We start from the raw sequence: 14,154 nt of genomic DNA, 5'->3' as shown, positions 1-14,154 counted from the left end.
TTTATAAGATTTATTTTTTTTATAATTTCACTCATTTTTCTTTTTACATAATTTTTTTTTTCTTTTTTACAAAACAGGCCTAAAGGAAGTATACATATTAGGCCACTTTTTTAAAAATAAAAGAAATCTAAATTTTTATTCTATAAAATAAACACTTCAACTCTATCAATAAACTGTTGATCTGATAATATGCTTTCCAATTCAACAATTGAGTTAAAAAATTCAAATCCAACTTCTCATTTTAAGATATACACACATAAAAAATTATTATAAGCTTTTTTTTTAATGAATTTAATAATTTTAGATTAAATAATGTATGATCAGTAATAATATATGGATAAATAAAATAACAAGTATATTAATAAGCACAAATTTTATAATAAATATTTAAATAAAAAGTGATTAAACTCATTTTTATATGTGAATAAACTTAGGTTTATTTGATTTAACTACTGTATGCAGTTGATAGCTGACAGCGGAAAATCGTTACTATAATAGTTGATTTATGTTAAATGTTTAATAAAACTACGTGTAGTAGCCATTGCTGTTATCGTATAAAATAACTAATAAGAGTATATATTATATAATTTATTTATTATTGGAATAAATATATAAATATTAATTTATTATATTATACCATTTATTTTATTATTAACATAGATAATAATTTATTGATGCATTTATATTTATATGATTTATTTTATTATTAAAAAATAAATAAATAAGAATTAAATAAATTTTAAAAATATAATTGTAAAATAATACAGTGCATATATTAAAAAAGAATATATGTTATAATTTTAAATTTTACACTAAAAAATGTATTTTTTCATAATAAATAAATATTTTGTTTTATATTATTAATAAAAATGAAAATTATTTTAATAAAATTAAAAAATATTAACATGACATGATGAATGATAATATTGTAAAATAAAAAAAAAAATGGTGTCAATATTAAAGATGTAAGGACTAGGATTACGATTAAAGGTATTTTTTTCTGATAATAAAAAAAAATTACACAATAGTTTACAAACAACTCATTTTATAGAGTTAATAAATACTCTATCATCTATTAGTTACTTTTTTTAATAAGTTTACTAAATTCATTAATTCAATTATTTAAATATTTAACAGTTACATTTAACACTTGAATCAAATATGTCCTTAATAGTGTGTATATATATATATACACACACCATGGATTTTCACTGATGGACCTAAACAGGATAGCTAGCTAGGGCAGGGCTATATATATATATATATATATATATATATATATATATATATATAATAGATTTTCACTGATGAACATAAACAGGATAGGTAGCTTGGGCAGGGGCATGTTATATATATATACCATACTCAGGGGCATGGGTCGAGGATTGCTTTTAAAAGTTGAAAATTTGAAATGTTCTATCTAATTAAATAAACTTTTAGTGGAATACATTGAAGGGTGCATTGCGTATATACTCGCAAGATTTTTTTGAACTGCACCCAAATAAAACTGCTACCCTTTTTGAGAAATTAAAATATAAAATAAAATAATTAATATAAATATATATTAATACTTAAATTTAGAGAACATTATTGCCAGCTACATATATATTTACAATCTGCAAGGGATCAATATGTTGTTAATATAAACTTGTGACTTATCTAATTATTAGTGAGGTGAGATTAATTTAAGAGTTCACCTGCGCCATTGTATTTATATTTTATCAATATAATTTTTTAAATTTTTATTTAGATAATTTAAAAATATATATATACAGACAGACACACAATTAATATATAAAAAAAAAGATAAAAAAGATATTTGAAAATGACGAAAAAATTGAATAAAAAGATAAAGAATCATCTTGAATAATATTATTTTTTATTAATTTATTTTCTTTTTATTTTAGATTAATTAATCTTCGTTATTATGAAGTGCTTGTTATACATAAAATTGATATATATAACAGTAAATAAATGTATGTATAATGATTTTATTATAATAATTAATTATTGTGGATTTAATGATGATAGGTTGTTACAATGAAACTATTATATGTAAATCAATTTTAACCAATAAAAATTTCATAAGGAGATACCTATTTGGACTGTTTTATCCGATTAGTCTATTGAACTGGGAATATATGTAGAATATAAAAAATTAAAAAAAAAAAAGAAAAAAAATCCATAAGAAGAGAGGAGACCCCAAAATAAATTGGCTGCCTAATCCATCAGACAATCTAGTTGAGTACCAGTGGCCACATGCACATGCACAAATCACATTCAATTTCTATGGCACTCAACCGAGCAAAAGTCTTGGTCTTCGCTTCCCCATTATCCTCAACTCTTTCATTAGAAAAAAGTGTGAGCCATTGTTTTTTTATCAGTTACCAGATATTATGGCTGCTTCTTCTTCTTCTTCTTCTTCTTCTTCTTCTTCTTCTTCTTCTTCTTCTTCTTCTATCAATCCTCAATGGAAGAAGTATGATGCGTTTTTAAGTTTTAGAGGCGCAGACATCCGCGATGGTTTTCTCAGTCATCTGTACGAAGCTTTGAATCGAAAACAAATCTGTACCTTCAAGGATGAAAACCTTGACAGAGGAGAAGAGATCTCACCAGCCCTCTTGAAAACAATTGAACACTCACTGGTTTCCATAGTCATTTTCTCAGAAGACTATGCCTTTTCTCCGTGGTGTTTGGATGAGCTTGCGAAGATTTATGAATGCCAGGAAACTAAAAGACAAATAGTATTACCAGTATTTTACCAAGTAGATCCTACCGATGTTCAAGAGTTGACAGGAAGATTTGGGGATGCAGTTGCTCAACATAAGGAAAAATTCAAAGAAAAGGTGGAGAGTTGGAGCCGTGCTTTGACGGGAACGGCCAATATTTCAGGATGGAATTCCAAAAATATTAAGTAAGACAGTTATTTTCAATGTCCTTTTATTCGTATCATTGACTTTTTGTTTTCACTTGCTTATACTTCTTTATTTCTTTGTGCTTCATTTTTAATTTCTTTATATGTGATCAGGCCTGAATCTAAACTAATTGAGGAAATTGTCAATGATGTTGCCAAGAAATTAAATCACTTGTTTCCAAGTGATTATGATGAAGATGGCTTTGTTGGAATTGGTCGTGTTAAGGAAGTTGAATCATTGTTATGTCTTGAATCAGAAGAAGATGTGCGTATGGTAGGAATTTGGGGAATGGGAGGTATTGGTAAGACAACTATTGCTGACAAAGTATTTAATAGAATTGCGAACAAATTTGAGAGTCAATGCTTTGTTGCAAATGTTCGAGAAGAGTTAGGGAAGCGCACTCCATTTCAATTACGAAGTGAAATCCATGAAAGAATATTAGGGGGAGAAAATTTTTATGTAAGCACACCAAATGCATTGCATCCTTTTATTAAAAGAAGCCTCCGAAATAGAAGAGTTCTTATTGTTCTCGATGATGTGGATGATCCCCTGCACCTAACATACTTAGTAGGAAGGTGGGATTTGTATGGTCCAGGAAGTAGAATCATTGTAACTAGCAGAGATAAACAAGTGCTCAAAATTGTGAATTGTAAGAAATATATTTATGAGGTTGAGAAATTAGTTAGTTATCAAACTCTTCAACTCTTTAGCTTGCATGCCTTCAAACAAACCCATCCCCCTAACGGATACATGACGCAGCTATCTAATAGAGTGATAAGTTATACTCGAGGAGTTCCATTAGCCCTTAAGGTTTTAGGCTGCAGCCTGTATGGTAAAGGTGTGAAAGAATGGGAAAGTGAGTTGAAAACACTTGAAACTATTCCGAACATGGATATTCAGGACATTCTGAGAAGAAGTTATGATGGACTAGATCATAATGAAAAGAATATATTTCTCGATATTGCATGTTTTTTTAAAGGAGAAGATAAAGAGCGTGTGAAAAGTATATTAGATTGCTGTGGTTTTTATGCAGAAATTGGAATAAGTCGTCTGCTTGATAAGTCACTCATGACTATTTCCGGAGAGAAGTTAAAAATGCATGACTTGCTACAACAAATGGGTAAGAATATTGTTTGCAAGGAAAATAAAGAGCCCAGAAAGCGTAGCAGGTTGTGGAATGCCGAGGATATATGTGAGATACTGACAAAAGAAAAAGTAAGAAAATGCATTGATTTTTTTTTTTTTATTTAGAATTGTAGTTTTGCGTGTTTTATGCTCATTTTCTTTGCTTAATTTTCTTTATCAGGGGGCTGATAGTGTTGAAGCCATATCACTGGACTTGTCCAAGATTAGAAGCACGGAACTACGTCCTTCTGCCTTTGAGAAATTTGATAAGCTTAGATTGCTCAAATTTTATAATCCTTGCTGTGAGGAAATCAAGTTACATCTTCCTAAAGGCCTGAAATTTCTTCCAAATGAGCTGAGGTTTCTCTACTGGGATCAATACCCTTTGAAATCATTGCCATCGAAATTTTGCCCTGAAAATCTTGTTGAATTGCACATGCGCGGTAGCCAACTCAAACAACTTTGGAACGACTATGCTCCGGTATGCTTGAGCATGATCCTTTATATACTTGAGGATATTGAAACTTATTCTTAACCTTCTCTTTCTCATTACAGTGTCTTAAAAAGTTGAAATTTATGGACCTCAGCAAGTCGGAATATCTGATCAGAATTCCAGACCTGTCGAAATTCCCAAAACTTGAGGATATATTTTTGAGAGGGTGCACAAGCTTGATTAAAATTTCTTCGTCTGCTAAGCTTCATGGCAAGATTGTAGATCTAGGAAACTGCAGAAAACTCTGCCATTTTCCAAGCTGCATTTATATGACGAATCTTGTAAGTCTTTCTTTCGATGGTTGCTCAAAACTAGCTCATCTACCAAGTAGCTTAGGCGAATTGAGTTGCCTTGAAAATCTTAATCTCAACGAATGCTCAAAGCTAGTGAGTCTTCCAAACAGCATATGCAATCTGAAATCTCTAAAGTGGCTAGACATCACAGATTGTGTGAATCTCTATGGATTGCCGGAGAACTTGGGGTACTTGGAATCTCTGGAGGAGCTGATAGCAACTAGAAGTGGTATAAAAGAACTACCATCTTCTATCAATCAGTTGAAGGAATTGAAAATCTTGACCTGTGATGGATGTGACGGTTTGATATTGCCTCCTTTAACAGGTTTGGCCTGTCTTTGGGAGCTTTCCCTCCAGGGTTGTGGTATATCAGAAATTCCCAGTAATCTTGGCTCTTTAGGCTCATTGACGGGTTTATATTTAAGTGGAAATAATTTCAGAAGCATACCTACAAGCATCAAGCAATGTTCTAAGTTGACAACACTTGTTTTAAGTGATTGCAAGAGGCTTGAATTTTTGCCAGAGCTTCCATCATGTCTAGCAAATTTAGATGCAGTAAACTGCACATCTCTGGATTTTGTATCGAGCTCATTCATACAAGGATATGTGAATTCCTGTTTGGCGATGAATCTTAGCAAATGCAGTGAATTAATACTGCTGAAACTTCAAAGCATGGGACAACCAGAGGAACAATATCTGGACAAAAAGGTCTATCTCTTTCCCTCTAATGTTACGTAAGTCCACTATTTGATTTAGATTACAAATCCAAAAAATAAAATCAAATTAATTTTACGAGTTTAATTTGATTTACCCTCAAAATTATTTGGTTTTATTTGAAAATAAAAAAGTATGAACTTTTGGTATATAATTCATTTGATTCGGTTTTAAGACATCAAAACCAGATTGTATAAAATATTTCATTTATCTAATTATGTTTATATCTGATACATGTTTAATTATCAAAGTATTTTTTTTTTTTGTTTTGGATTAAAGAAAAGTCTGAATGGATGTTTAAAAAGTTTATGTTTTTACAACACTTTTTATATTATATTGGATATTTATATTATAATTTACTATATATATGAATATAGATGGCGGATCAAATTCTAATAGAACTTATTATAGTAGAATGAATTTTTATAATATATAATAAAGTTTGAGTTTAAGGTGTAACATCAGTTATTCAAGTTCTACATGTTAAATATTTATTATTTGAACTCAATTATGTAAATAATTAATTAAATATAAAATATATTTTCATAATAATATTTATAACTTTTATATATTATATTTTAGATAAATAGAATTTAAATATTTTATAAAATTATTAAATTTTTAAAATATAAATTACTAATAAAAAATTAAATTATTAATTAAAACATATAAAATTAAATGAATTTAGTATTTTTTAGATAATAACAATCCAATTTAAGTAGGGTGTTTATATATATATATATATATATATATGTTCTTAAATATAAAAAAATTTGATACATATTTTAATATAAATTTAATTGACCAGTTAAGACCAGTTATTACATTTTTAGGCATTAGTAAAAGCTGTGACACGTCAATTACTAGTCCTCAACTATTACAATAATTAATCACAATAAGTGAATTAAATATAATAATTTTCTCATTTGAGACACAACGTTAACTATCAGCAGCTTAACAGCTGACCACAATGAAATCATAATAAAATTTTAGTTCGATCTGATTCAACTTTTTTATATACAAATGTTATTATCTGATATAGATTTTTTTTTCAATTAATTGATATTTAAAAGTTATTCTAAAAAAGACCACACCGAATTACATCTCTATACATGTGTAAGTGATATATATATATATATTTTACAGGCTGATGCAACAATTTTTTATTGGAGACACTCGTTATGCATCCCGCAAAGTGAAGTGCCAGAATGGATGATGTACAAAAATGATAATGGATCTTCATTGTCATTCTCTCTTACAGCACCTCAGCCTCATTCCCATGCTACCCACCTCATCAAGATTGCTTTTTGTGCTCTATTCACACCCAAAGTTAATGATTCTCGTAATTTCTACAGGACTCGTATTGTATGCAAATGCCGCTTCATAGCTGAGTCTGGAGATATCCTCAAAACTCTTTCCGGTTGCAGACTAGTCAATATGCATCGCATGTCACTCTGGCATTCCACCATTCATTTAAATTCCAAGAAATTTCGTATCAAAGAGGCCTCATTTCAATTCTATGCCATTCCCAATTCTCTAATACCTATTAGCGAGGTCATACTCAAGTATGGAGTCCATCTAATATCTGATTATAACTTGGAAGAAGATGATAAAGATGGTGATAGTAAAGGACTATCATTAGCAGGGGTTTATGATCGGGCCATGAAGAAAGGGTTGTTCTTTACTCAATTTCCTGCTGCTGAGGAACATCCTGAACAATATCCCCTTCAAGGATTGAAAGAGAGGCAAGAGTTAAAATGGTTTGATTTAAATTTCTCACTAAATTTTTTGTTCTCCTTAGTTATCTTCCTGGTTGCTACTTCACATCAAACCAAAGCGCAACCGACCCAGATGGTCTTTGTTTTGATGCTGATACATGTGTGTTTGAAGTTGCTTTCGTTCAACTCTTCTCTATCTCTTCATGGGATGGCAACCAAATTTAGTGTTGTATAAATTCTGTTTTGTCAATTAATATCTTTATTTTTAAGGAGAGAAATGCATTTTATTTTATTTATTTTAGAAGAGGCTTGAGCCCTAAAATTAAGCGAAACAAGTAACACACTATAAACTATAAAGTATAGTTTTTCCAACTATTCAACGTATCCTAAGGTGCTAGAGAATAAGAAAAGCTCAGCCAAAATTTTCAAAATACAAGTTTGCTAAAATGTTTTATAGTTTTCCTTTCTTTTCCAATACCTATATTGATTTCACTTTGAATAAGACTAAAACTCTAAGAGGGTATTTATCTTGACTTATAAGCTGGTTAAACCAATACTAAAAATAGATTAACATGTTTGTTTATAATAATTTTTAAACATGTAAATTAAACTTATAAGTTAAAAAAAATAAATAAGCTATCCAGTTTTTTATTTTGGTGTTTATAAGTTAATTTGACTAAATATTTTACTATATTATTCCCATTTAATTTTTAAAATTTCATCAAAATCTCATTTAATATCATTTTTTATCATTTTAATAATAAATATGTTTATAAGCTAATTTTTATTAAACACATCAACTATTTATTAGTCATTTTAACTATTTAAAATTTTAAATGCTTATAAACTTAAATTAATTTATAAGCATAAGCTTAAATTAGTTTATAAACTAGTTTTTAAAAGTTAAGCCAAACACCTCTAAATAGGCTTATATTCATAAGTAGGAAAACTAATTTCGGTTATTGAGATTGTATGAAAATTTAAAAATTTTGGACGGGCCAAACTTATATTTTTCAAATTTAAAAAAAAAAAAGCTTATGTAAAATATTTGGAGAAAACATAATTTTTAAAATTTGGGAGTCATGGCCCTTACATCCCATCTAAACCCATAGGTGTTTATATTGATGTACTTCACTTAAAAAAAATTATGCAAATCAATTATTCTCATTATGTCCATTTTAATTTGGCGTAATGTTATAAAAGGCACAACTTTTAACATTTTTTTTTATAATTTTAGTATGACATTTTAATTTAATCAATAAAATGCAGGAACATATTAAAATTATATAATTCGATCATTTTATATTGTGAATCAATTCAACCAAAAAATAATACCAAGGTGGTGGTTACTAAAAAAATGAAAATTAAAATGAAGAAGACAACACAATCAATACCATTGTTTTTCATTCTCTCAAGCGATACAGAAAAGTCTTGCTTTTTTTTCTCACATAAATAATGCATCAGCATTGAAAACATTCTCATATTCCCCTTTAAAATTATATAAGAATTAAATTCAATTGATTTTTTTTAATGAAGTTGTACATTTGAAATTAAAAAAAATTAATTCTTTTTAATTTAATAAATTATTATTTTATAAGAAATATAAATTGATGCATACATTTTGCATAGTCATTTAGGTCTAATTTCATAGTCATTTTATTTGATTATTAGTCATTTTTAGCTAATTCCATTAGTTAATTAGTTAGTTTTTCATAATTGTCGATTTTGGATTAATTTGTATTTTTTACTTTGTTTTATAGGAAAAATGGTGTTTTTGAAGGACTGAAGAGAAATTTTGCCATTGAGGAGTGACTTCTACACCCAAAGATGTCAAAAACAAGTTTTCAAGCTGAAATATGCATTGACCAAATTGTGCATAACTTGCCGCATAAGCTATGCATATCTGCATAAGGAGAAAAATCACTGTTCTAATACCTGCCGAAATGTGCATAAGGAGACTGCATAGCTTATGCACATTCACGCCTCCCTTATGCACTCTCACGGAATTGTGCATAACCTATGCATCAAGTCATGCAGTTTCGCATAAGTAAACTGAACCAGTAAAATCGCATAAGGGATCGCATAACTTATGCATCCACTTATGCATCCCATAAAGGTTTCATTAATGAGTCGTAAGATTCCTCGTAAAATTCCTCCTAGAACACACCATTTTAGGGCTCCATGTCAGAAAATGCTATAAATAGTCCCATTTTCCCATTTTAGAAAGGGGACAAGGAGCAGAAAAGGAAAGGAAGAGGAGAGGCAGAATTTGAAGAGTCACTTTCACCTTCTACACCATTTTCAACAAGATTTGCAGATTTCTTTCTTCCCTTATATTTTTCTACATTTCTAGTGTTTAATTTCTTATTTCTTAGCTTAGATTAAAGCTTTATTTCCATTTAAACTCAATATATCTTGTAAGCATTATGGATAGTGAGTAGTTTACTTTTGATTCTGGAGTAAGGGTTGTAATATTTGAGATATTTTGTGGATTTTGATTGGGTAATCCATATTTTGTGGTCTTAATGAGTTTTATTCATTTCTTGTGTACTTAATGACATGCTTAGTGTAGGATCCCATTAAGTAATGTTCTTAATCCATGGTTGAAGCACCGAAAGGAGAAGGCCTTGTGATAGATAATCAAGGAATTGGACTTAATTAACTTAGATCTAGAAATAGACTAAGGATTAAGAGGATTCACAGATTAATTAAAGAACTTAATGGGTCTTAATTAATTCTAACTCCACGAAAGTAGGATTAGTTTGATTAAGACACTCTTTGTCTCACTCGAAAGGGTATTCGAAGGATTTAAGAATTAATCTCCTTAAAACCATAAATATCACAAGATTGGATAACCAATTTAAAATCCCAAAATAGCTCGAATATGAAATCCCGAACTCCGGAATCACCTTTTTATCATTGTTAATTTCCAATCAAATTTAATTGCTTGCCATTTTGAATATTGCCATATTTGAACTTGCTTATTTCAATTTGATGCAATTTTAGTTAAATCATTACATAATTGAATAGAATATTAATTTTGCATTTATAGATTTCACATACTCAATACCCATCAATTCATTACTTTAATTTCAAAATTAGTTCGATTTAGTCAATTTTTATATCAAAAATTCAATCATTAACACAACTCCTCGTGGGAACGATATCTTTCTCAGACATTTGTACGACCCGTGCACTTGCGGTTGGGCCACATCAAGTTTTTGGCGCCGTTGCCGGGGAGTTGTTTGTTTAAGATTGAATTCTTGATTATTTTAGTTGTTTATAGTTTTATTTTTGTTATCTTTTCATTTTGTGTTTGTTTGTTCTTTTTCAGGTACTTTTAATCTTTTATGAGAAGAGCTAGAAACACAAGTGACACATCCTTATTATTCAATCCTGAAATTGAGAAATTTTGTAAAGCCAACAAGAAAAAAACCAGAAAAAGAAAAGAAGCTTTGAGAGAAACTGAATTAGAAGGCATATGGTGATGAAAGAATTAGAATTGGTGTTGGTAATGCTGGAAATGGTCAAAACAATGAAAATGAAGCCCAAGGGGAAGAAGTTGTTAATGCAAACGTGCCTAGGGGAAGTATGATGGATCATGCTTTTCCACGTTTTGATGACTTGAGAGAGAGCATAGCAAGACCAAGAATTGATGCAAATAGTTACAAGATGGATTTTGGAGTTCTTCAAATGATTCAAAATTCTCAATTTGGAGGACATCCTTCTGAAAATCCACACACACACCTGAAGAAGTTTACTATGATTTGTGATATGCAAAAACAACCTGGAGTGTCTGATGATGCAGCAAGATTAAAGCTATTCCCATTCTCTATGAAAGATAGAGCATTGGATTGGCTTGATTCTTTACCTCACAACTCCATTACAAATTGGGAGCAACTCACTGATGCATTTCTTGCACAATACTTTCCACCTGGAAAAACTCAAGAGTTGAGGAATCAAATGATAGCTTTCAGACCAAGAGAAGATGAAACTCTTTATGAATCATGGATGAGATGGAAGGAATTAGAGAGACAATGCCCACATCATGCCATTCCGAAATGGATGATAAATCAGAATTTTTACACAAATGTCACTCCAGCAATTAGAGGGATTATTGATGCTCAAACAGGAGGAGAATTTATTATGAAGCATGAAGATGAAGCTTATGAGCTATTGGAGAAAATTGCAAAGAATACTCATCTTTGGAGTAGTCCAAAAGGACCAGCTCCAACTCAAAAAAGGCAAGCTGCTGGAATGTATGATCTTGATCCATTCAACATGATTAATGCAAAGTTTGATGCACTGACTAATGTTTTGGCTAAGAAGATGGAAGACTTGAGTATGTTGGTTAGTTCAACATCATCATCTGGAAGTTCACAACAAGTGGCTTATGCAGAGGAAACTACCAGCTGTGGAGTAGATTATGGAGAACAAGCAGCATATGTTGGTAATTATGGAAACAAGCAAATGGGGAATCCTTATTCTCAAACTTACAATCCAAATTGGAGGAATCATCCCAACTTTTCATGGGGAAATCAGCAAAGTCAAGTTCCAAATCAGAATTTTCAACCACAACAGCAACAAGGAATTCCATATCAGCAAAATAGGCAACCATTGCCTAATTTTCAGCAGAAAAATATGAATCCTCCACCAAAACAGCAAGAACAAAGTTCCACCACAGAAGCTTTATTGCAACAGATTCTTGCTAACCAAAATAAACATGATGAAGAGATGAGAGAGATGAAAGCAAGGCTAGAACAGATGCAAACACATAACAGAATGCTGGAAAATCAGATTGCACAACAAGCATCTTCCTCAGGTGCCAAGTCTTTTGGAAAGCTTCCAAGTCAACCAGAAAACCCAAGAGAGTAGTGTCAAGCTATTACTTTAAGAAGTGGGAAAGTTGTAAATGATGAGAAGAGTGAAAATAGTGAGAAGAGAGAAAATGAGAAAGAAACTGATGAGAGTGAAAAACAAGAGAGTGCAGAAAAATGTAAAGAGAAAATTGAAGAAAAGGAAGAGAAGTATATACCTCCTGAGCCTTACAAGCCACAACTTCCCTTTCCACAAAGATTTCAAAAAGCCAAGCTTGATAGGCAATTTGGGAAGTTCTTAGAGGTTTTGAAGAAGCTATACATAAATGTGCCGTTTGTTGATGCTCTTTCACAAATGCCCTCTTATGCAAAATTCTTGAAAGAAATTCTCTCAAACAAGAGGAAACTTGAAGATGATGAAACTGTAGCTTTGACAGAAGAATGTAGTGCTATCCTCCAAAGGAAACTTCCTCCAAAGCTCAAGGATCCAGGGAGTTTTTCAATTCCATGCCACATTGGGGAATCATGTTCTACAAAAGCTTTATGTGATTTAGGGGCTAGTGTTAGCCTTATGCCCCTTTCCATTTATGAAAAGCTTAATATGGGAGATCTTAAGCCAACCCACATTTCTCTTCAGTTAGCTGACAGATCAATTAAGTATCCTGAAGGGATTTTGGAGAATGTGCCTCTAAAGGTTGGAAAGTTCTATATACCTGTTGACTTTGTCATATTGGACATGGAGGAAGATTCTAATATCCCAATCATCTTGGGAAGACCCTTTCTAGCTACAGCAGGAGCATTGATTGATGTTAAGGGAGAAAAGCTTACTCTTAGAGTTGGTGAAGAGCAATTGGTTTTCAACATTAATAACACTATGAAGAAGCATCATTCTGAAGCTGATACTTGCTTGAGAGTTGATATTATTGATGAGCTGGTTGAAGAACACTTCAGAAAGAAATATCCAGAAGATCCACTTGAAAATTGCTTGGTTCATGGAGGAGGCATAGACTATGACAACCCTCATGTGGCTGCATATGCTCAACACTTAGAGGGAAGTCCACCATTCATTTCTGCTCCAGTTTTTCAACTCACACAAAAGGAAATAGCAGAATCTAAGCAACCATCATTCAAGGAAGAAGATGCACCTAAGGTAGAACTTAAGCAACTTCCTTCTCAGCTTAGGTATGAATTTCTTGGCACTAATAACACTTATCCAGTAATTGTAAATGCAAACTTGAGTACCTTAGAGGCTGATAAGTTGTTAAGAGTGTTGAGACAATTTAGGAAAGTCTTAGGGTACACCATAGATGACATTAAGGGAATAAGCCCACACTTTTGCATGCACAGAATCAGTTTGGAAGAAAATTGTAAGCCATCTATTGAACATCAGAGGAGGTTGAACCCAAATATGAAAGAAGTTGTTAAAAAAGAAATTTTGAAGTTGCTTGATGCAGGGATCATATACCCTATCTCGCATAAGATTTGGGTGAGCCGGTACATGTTGTTCCAAAAAGGGTGGAATGACGGTGGTCAAAAATGAAAATAATGAATTAATTCCCACGTAATGTGACTAGTTGGCGAATATGCATAGATTACAGAAAATTAAATGTTGCCACTAGAAAAGATCATTTTCCACTTCCCTTCATTGATCAAATGTTGGAAAGACTAGCTAGGCATTCTTATTTTTGCTATTTAGATGGATATTCTGGTTTTTTTCAAATCCCTATTCATCCAAATGATCAAGAGAAAACCACTTTCACTTGTCCATATGGAACCTTTGCTTATAGAAGGATGCCATTTGGGTTGTGTAATGCACCAGCCACTTTTCAAAGGTGCATGATGGCAATCTTCTCAGATTTCATTGAAGACATAATGGAGGTTTTTATGGACGATTTTTCTGTTTATGGATCTTCATTTGACATATGCTTGGCTAACCTTTCTAAAGTTTTGCAGCGATGTGCGAATCGACCTTGTGTTAAATCAGGAAAAGTGTCATTTCATGGTTCAGGAAGGGATAGTGCTTGGACATTTGGTGTCTAACAGAGGAATAGAGGTTGATAAAGCCAAGGTTGAAGTGAT

General features: G+C 31.2%; 1 protein-coding gene and 1 non-coding gene across 2 annotated transcripts; one reads left to right on the top strand and one right to left on the bottom strand.

The window, feature by feature from the left end:
• The first annotated feature begins 2,396 nt into the window (after positions 1-2,396).
• Positions 2,397-7,493, top strand: LOC110653235 (disease resistance protein RPV1). Its single transcript, XM_058147967.1, has 5 exons — positions 2,397-2,914; positions 3,029-4,130; positions 4,222-4,521; positions 4,596-5,534; positions 6,687-7,493. The coding sequence occupies exons 1-5, from the start codon at positions 2,397-2,399 to the stop codon at positions 7,491-7,493; spliced, it is 3,666 nt and encodes a 1,221-aa protein (XP_058003950.1).
• A 3,712-nt stretch (positions 7,494-11,205) lies between these two features.
• Positions 11,206-11,313, bottom strand: LOC131181141 (small nucleolar RNA R71). Its single transcript, XR_009149769.1, has one exon. It is a non-coding gene; the product is annotated as a small nucleolar RNA R71 (small nucleolar RNA).
• Between the last annotated feature and the right edge of the window lie 2,841 nt (positions 11,314-14,154).

The sequence above is a fragment of the Hevea brasiliensis genome, chromosome 6 (assembly GCF_030052815.1).
Source record: "Hevea brasiliensis isolate MT/VB/25A 57/8 chromosome 6, ASM3005281v1, whole genome shotgun sequence".
In the NCBI taxonomy this organism is placed as follows: Eukaryota; Viridiplantae; Streptophyta; class Magnoliopsida; order Malpighiales; family Euphorbiaceae; genus Hevea; species Hevea brasiliensis.
This window is presented reverse-complemented; position numbering and strand designations above follow the sequence as displayed.